The sequence below is a fragment of the Propithecus coquereli genome, unplaced genomic scaffold (assembly GCF_000956105.1).
Source record: "Propithecus coquereli isolate 6110/MARCELLA unplaced genomic scaffold, Pcoq_1.0 Scaffold63, whole genome shotgun sequence".
Taxonomy (NCBI): Eukaryota; Metazoa; Chordata; class Mammalia; order Primates; family Indriidae; genus Propithecus; species Propithecus coquereli.
Window position 1 is genome coordinate 9,844,162 of NW_012152285.1, and position 5,839 is coordinate 9,850,000.

Sequence of the window (5,839 nt, forward strand, 5' to 3'; positions counted from 1 at the left end):
GGGGGAGGGGGGAGGAGGGGACGGGCATATGCACAAACAATGAGTGCGATGCATACCTCCGGGAGAATGGACACACTTGAAGCTTGTACTTGGGGGGGGAGGGAGGGTAAGGGCATCATACGTAACCTAATCATCTGTACCCCCATAATATGCTGAAATAAAATAAAAAATAAATAAATGGAAAATGACCCCACTTTTAAGAATTGGAAGACGTCATATTATTAAGATGGCAATTGCTTTCCAAAATGATGTGAATATTCAATGTAATCTCTATCAAAATCACAATGGCCTTTTTGGCAAAAATGGCATAGCCAATCCCCAATTCATATGTAACTACAGTGGGAGGACTCAATTTCCCAACTTCAAAACTTCAATCAAAGCCATAATAATCAAAACACTATGGTACTAGTATGAGGGAAGACACCAAGAACAATCATAAAAGTAAAATCGACATCTACATATAAACCTTAATACGTATCGCCAAGTCATTTCTAACAAGCACGGCAAGTCCATTCAATGTAAAGGAAGAGTTTCTTCAACAAACAGTGGTGGGACATCTGCATAATCACATGCAAAGGAAAGAAGTTGGCGCCATTTCTCATACCATAGTCAAAATAATTCTGAAATTAGATGAAAATTCAAGGATAGGAACTAAAACTCTGCAAGTCCAAGAATAAAATATTGGGGTAAATCTTAAAGCCTCCAGATTTGCCAATGTATTCATAGATTTGATACTAAATGACCAAAAGAAAAAATAGATACACTGGACTTCATCAAAATTAAAATATTTGCACATCACGGGACATAATTCAAATATAAAATGACAGCCTACCAAATGGAAGGAAGTATTTTCATATCATTTATTTAATATGGGTTAAACACTTTAATGTGCATGGGTTTAATGTCAAGATTACATAAACAATTCTTACAGCTCAACAACAAGAAGACATGAAACTCAATTTAAAAAATGAGCAAAGGACTTGAACATCATTAGTTCCAAGAAGATATGCAAATGAGAAACAGCATGTGAAAAGATGCTGAATATCTTTGGTCATGAAGGACAAGCAAGTCAAAATCACTTTCAGTGACACAAAAATTACAAAATTACAAGTAGTAACAATTATGTACAGATAGGAACCCTTGCCAATTACTGGTAAGAATGTAAAATGTTGCATTCACTGCAGAAAGACTTGCTTGTTTTTAAAAAAGATAACCCTAAAATTGCCATATGACTCAGAAATTCCAATCCTAGGCCTGCACTTAAGAAAAATGAAAAAATCCATGAAGAAACATGTACTCAAATGTTCACAGCTGCATTATTTATAATATAAATAACACTAATGCCCATAAACTGATGAAGCTTAAATTGTTGCATGAGTGCATGAAAAATGGAAATTATTCAGCCACGAAAAAGAATAACATAATGATGCATTCTACAATGGAGGTAAGCCTCCAAATCACTATGTTAAGTGAAATAAGCCAGAAACGAACAGTCACATACACTCTGAGTCCTTTTACGTGCCATATCCATGATAGGCAAATCCATAGAGGCAGAAAGCAGATTAAAGGTTACTACATTATTGGGTGGGGAATGGGGAGTGATCATGAATGCATTTGGTATGCTTTCTGGGATGATGAAAAGATTTTGAAACTAGAGACAGCTGGTGGTTGCACAACATTGTCAATACAATAAATGCCACTAACATGTATACTTTAAATAGGCTAATTGCATGTTACATGAATTTTGCCTTAATTTTAAAATGTCGGAACTTCCTGAATTACTCTACAGATTTAATGCGCCCCCTGTCAAAATACACACTGGCTTCTTTGAAGAAATTGACCAGCTTATCCTAAAACTCATACAGAGATGCAAGGGATTCAGAACAGCCAAAATAGTCTGGAAAAAGAACAACAAACTTGGAGAACTCATACTTCGCGATATGAAAACTTAATGAAAAGCTACAGCAATTAAGACTTCAAGATATGCACAACTGGCATAAGGACAGACATATAGATCAATGGAGTAGAATTGAGAGCCCAGGAATAAACCCTCACATTTGTAGTCTATTGGTTTTTAACAAAGATGCCAAGACAATTCAATAGAGAAAAAATGGCCTCTCAATAAATAGTACAGTGATAACAGGATTCATGTTAAAAGGTTACCTGATAGACAGCTGCCTCCAAGTCCTTATCTGTGCAAATTCATTTTAGGTTACATTCAATTAACCTTCCCTCGTCCATCTACCTATTTTCCCACCACTCACTTTTACACCTCGACATAAACCACTCAACCCATCTGAAAACCCTGCTCCTATACCTCACTGCAAATATTTTCAGGTCTATTTCAATCTGTAGGACATGGAGGAAGCCCACCTAGGTTGAGCTATTCTTTTCCGTTCTTCCATACACTGTATGCAGTGATACTGCCCATCTTCATCTAATGGCATCATCTTTCATATTTTCTAACTACTTTGCAATTATTTCCATTTCTTATAAGAAGTACATTCTATCTCTTCAGGTAGATTATTTTTATTTAAAGAAGTCAATGCATTTTACCTATGAGACAATTTAATTGTACATATTCTATGAAGCTTAGTGCAGATTCATAAATACAATATGTATTTTATATGCTGGCCAAGAATTGAGGCCTGACCATTTAAACCCAAGTACATTAAAGAACTACTCAATGAACAAACAATCAAATAACTAAACTGTTGCTAACATTTTACCTGCTCCATTTTGATCAGAAAACAATCAATAAAGTCCCGAGGATTATTAACATCCAGTGATTCTTGGTGTTCTTTTATTTTATCCAAAATATAACTTTTTATAAGAGCAATGTTTTCAAATAATTTCTTATGAATTCCAGGGAGATAATGAAGGAGAACAGGGAAATTACTGCAAAGCTAAAATAGAGCACAGTAATTTATTTAATAAAAAATATGTAACAAAAACATATATACCATATACCAAACCACGCTAAGAAATTATAGATATAACTATGCATAAAACATGGTGTCCATATTGACAAAGAAATTTTTTTTGTTCATATATAGTGATCCTCTATGCTTATAAAAAGATTTGAAGGAGAAAATTCTGACCTGAGAATCAAATATATTAATCATTTCCTAGACTCATATATCATCTTTATTACATAAAACACTTTTCCATCAATTCTCTCAATTTTCACACCAATTCTTCCCTACAACTTTGTAAGATAACAGGGCATGCATTATTAGCATTCACATTTTGTAGATGACAGCAGAAGTTAAGGGAGTTTGGGCAAGCTGATTTAGACCAAAAAACTGGTCCTTGCTGTTTTTCTTTCTTTAAAGCAGCCTCAGAAACAGAATCAGCATTTTAGAAGGGGGGTGTTTCTCAAAACTATCTTGAAAGCCAAGAGTACATCAGAGTAGTTCAATAACTTCTGTAAGACCAAACAATTATGCTTTAGGCAGAGTGTACATTGTGCCAATTCAGGACAGGGTAACATTGTGATGCTTGTTTCTGGTTCATACACAATAAAACCATGCATTTTGTCATTCTTAACCCAGTTACATTGTCAGCTAGGCTCCCATCTGAGGCATCAAACACCCCTGCATTAGGCAGTGTTTCCTGACAGATTCTATGGTCCCAAATAGTTGCAGTCTTTGCAGGAGATATTCTCTTCTTAAATTAGGATACTTTTGCCAAGTAATACTATGAAGAAGTCTCTAAGTGTTGAGGACCAGTCATGCGGGTAATGGAAGTCTTCAAAAAGGGCCTGGATGTGCATCCAATAATACAGGCATATTTTGGGCTGTCACCCAGTACCTTATAGAAGTGGGGCTTTGTGGGTGAATGGAAAAGCCACTGGTCATGAAGCTAATGGGCTTGAAATTCAGCGCTACATTTGGGCATTCACTTCCTGTGTGTAAAACAAAAGGCTCAGCCGTCTATCCCAGATGGTCACTTCATAAAACTCTGGGAAGGACAGCAGTATTCAAACATGCACTTGACAGCTTGGTCCATATAGAATTTTGGATTTGTCAGAGAAAAGAGCATAAGTTATTTCTCAGGAAGAAGAAATCCTAGACTCACCCGCATCCATGGGGAGCTTAGAATTTTGACGTTTTTATTGAACCTCTCCATCAACATAAGAAAATTCTGATCTTTGTAATCAAAACGACTCTGGAAAATGATGGAGCAGATCACATTGCAGGGAGCACAATCCAGGATAAATGTGGGATCACACGATGAGGCTAAAGAATTCAAAACCACTTTAAAATACTATTAAAACATAAAACAATCTGTCTTTCTTAAGAGGTAAATGTAATTTTGAAATTTTAAGAAATATCTGACCAACAAATATCCCTAACATAAAAAAATAAATTCAGCACACGTGAAATCCAAACACTTCCCTTTTACCTTAAACCTGAGTTGAACATTACAGCCTCCCTGGATAAATAATGGAATTTCACGTGTGGCAATTCACATCCATTGCCTTTATTTACACCCTTAAACCAAAGTGTATATTATTTTGGAAGGAAACAGAAAACATTTTTAAAATCTAATGATCTAAGTTTGTACAGCAGAGTCACATATGTCTTCAAAGGCTGTGAACACTAAAGCACAGAGACAGAAAAGGAGTGAACAATTTGGACGTGAAAAGTACTCATATGGAACGAATAGGTGAAAGAATCCTGTGTTGAAACAGTAGAAAGGAACTAAAGAGAGAGAGACTGTGAGTGAATTCATGCACCATATAGAACAAATGTGAAAAATGCAATATAGCCACGTTACAGGAGATGAAAAACTAATACAAATGAACACTAAATGTAAGATGGATTTGTGTATCCAATAAAATAAAATGAGTAATTTTTATTTCAAATATAAATGCAAGTTAAGCAAGCCAACAAAGAATTGATAAATGAAGTCTTTTCATTTCTCATTTTAATGATTTTTTAAAAACTTCCTTCCCTAGTAAGTTAGCCTCCATAATTTCCAATCATCCTCCAAATTCATTTGGGCAAGCCACTCTTTGTGGATTCTGGGATAATGCTTTTTACAGCCATCAAGAGAAGTATGTTTTCATAAATTTTAAAATTTGACCATAACTTAACCCTAGTCTGTCATATTACAGGTTAAGAAGTTAAATTATAAGAAAGGTTGTCCTTTTCTTTTGGTAGAGTGTCTATCTCTAACATGAAAATGTTGTAATTTAGTGATCAACAAATTTTACATGTAAAGATATCCCAAATACACATCTCTAGACTCTAGATAAGAATGACTTGAATCAAAAGTGTTCCGAATAAATGGTAGGGTATGGAACAACAGGAAACCTGTTGAGTTAGGCGCTTCTATCCCCAGCTCCTTTCAATATTACAGGTCTCTAAGCTTTCAGAAAAAGTTGTATTTCAGCCAGAGAGGAGTAAGGTAATTTGCAAAGCCTTGGGATTGTATCTGTGTGTGTGTGTGCCTGTATGTGTGTGCATCAGCACAGATAAAATCTGATTTTCAATCTTTCCTTTCACTTCATTTGAAATAGAGAATTTTTTTTTATTTCAGGGTATTATGAGGGTACAAACATTATGGTTACACTTTATGTCTTTGCCTCACCCAAGCGAGGGTTAGAGGCATGCCCTTCCCCCCTACAATGCTCCCGTGTCTTTTAGTTGTCGGTTTATCTCCCCAACCCCCTAATCCCTGGAGAGTATTACTGCGATATGAGCACCCTAGTGTTCATCAGTTAGTACCAATTTGATGGCGAGTACAAGTGGAACCCATTGTTCAGATCTTGTGGTACCTCACTTTGGATAATGGGTTTAAGTTTAATCCAGGAAAGTATAAGAGGTCCTAG

The 5,839-nt window shown here is 35.6% G+C and overlaps 1 protein-coding gene across 2 annotated transcripts in view; it reads right to left on the reverse strand.

The window, feature by feature from the left end:
• LOC105822696 (cytochrome P450 2C18-like) overlaps positions 1 to 5,839 on the reverse strand; it is a 242,436-nt gene that overhangs the window by 13,345 nt on the left and 223,252 nt on the right. For both annotated transcript variants that reach the window (XM_012659715.1, XM_012659714.1), the window contains 2 exons: positions 4,081 to 4,241; positions 2,730 to 2,906 (listed from right to left, as the gene is read on the reverse strand). In XM_012659715.1, coding sequence (XP_012515169.1) covers positions 2,730 to 2,906; positions 4,081 to 4,241 — 338 coding nt within the window. The remainder of the gene's footprint in view (positions 1 to 2,729; positions 2,907 to 4,080; positions 4,242 to 5,839) is intronic.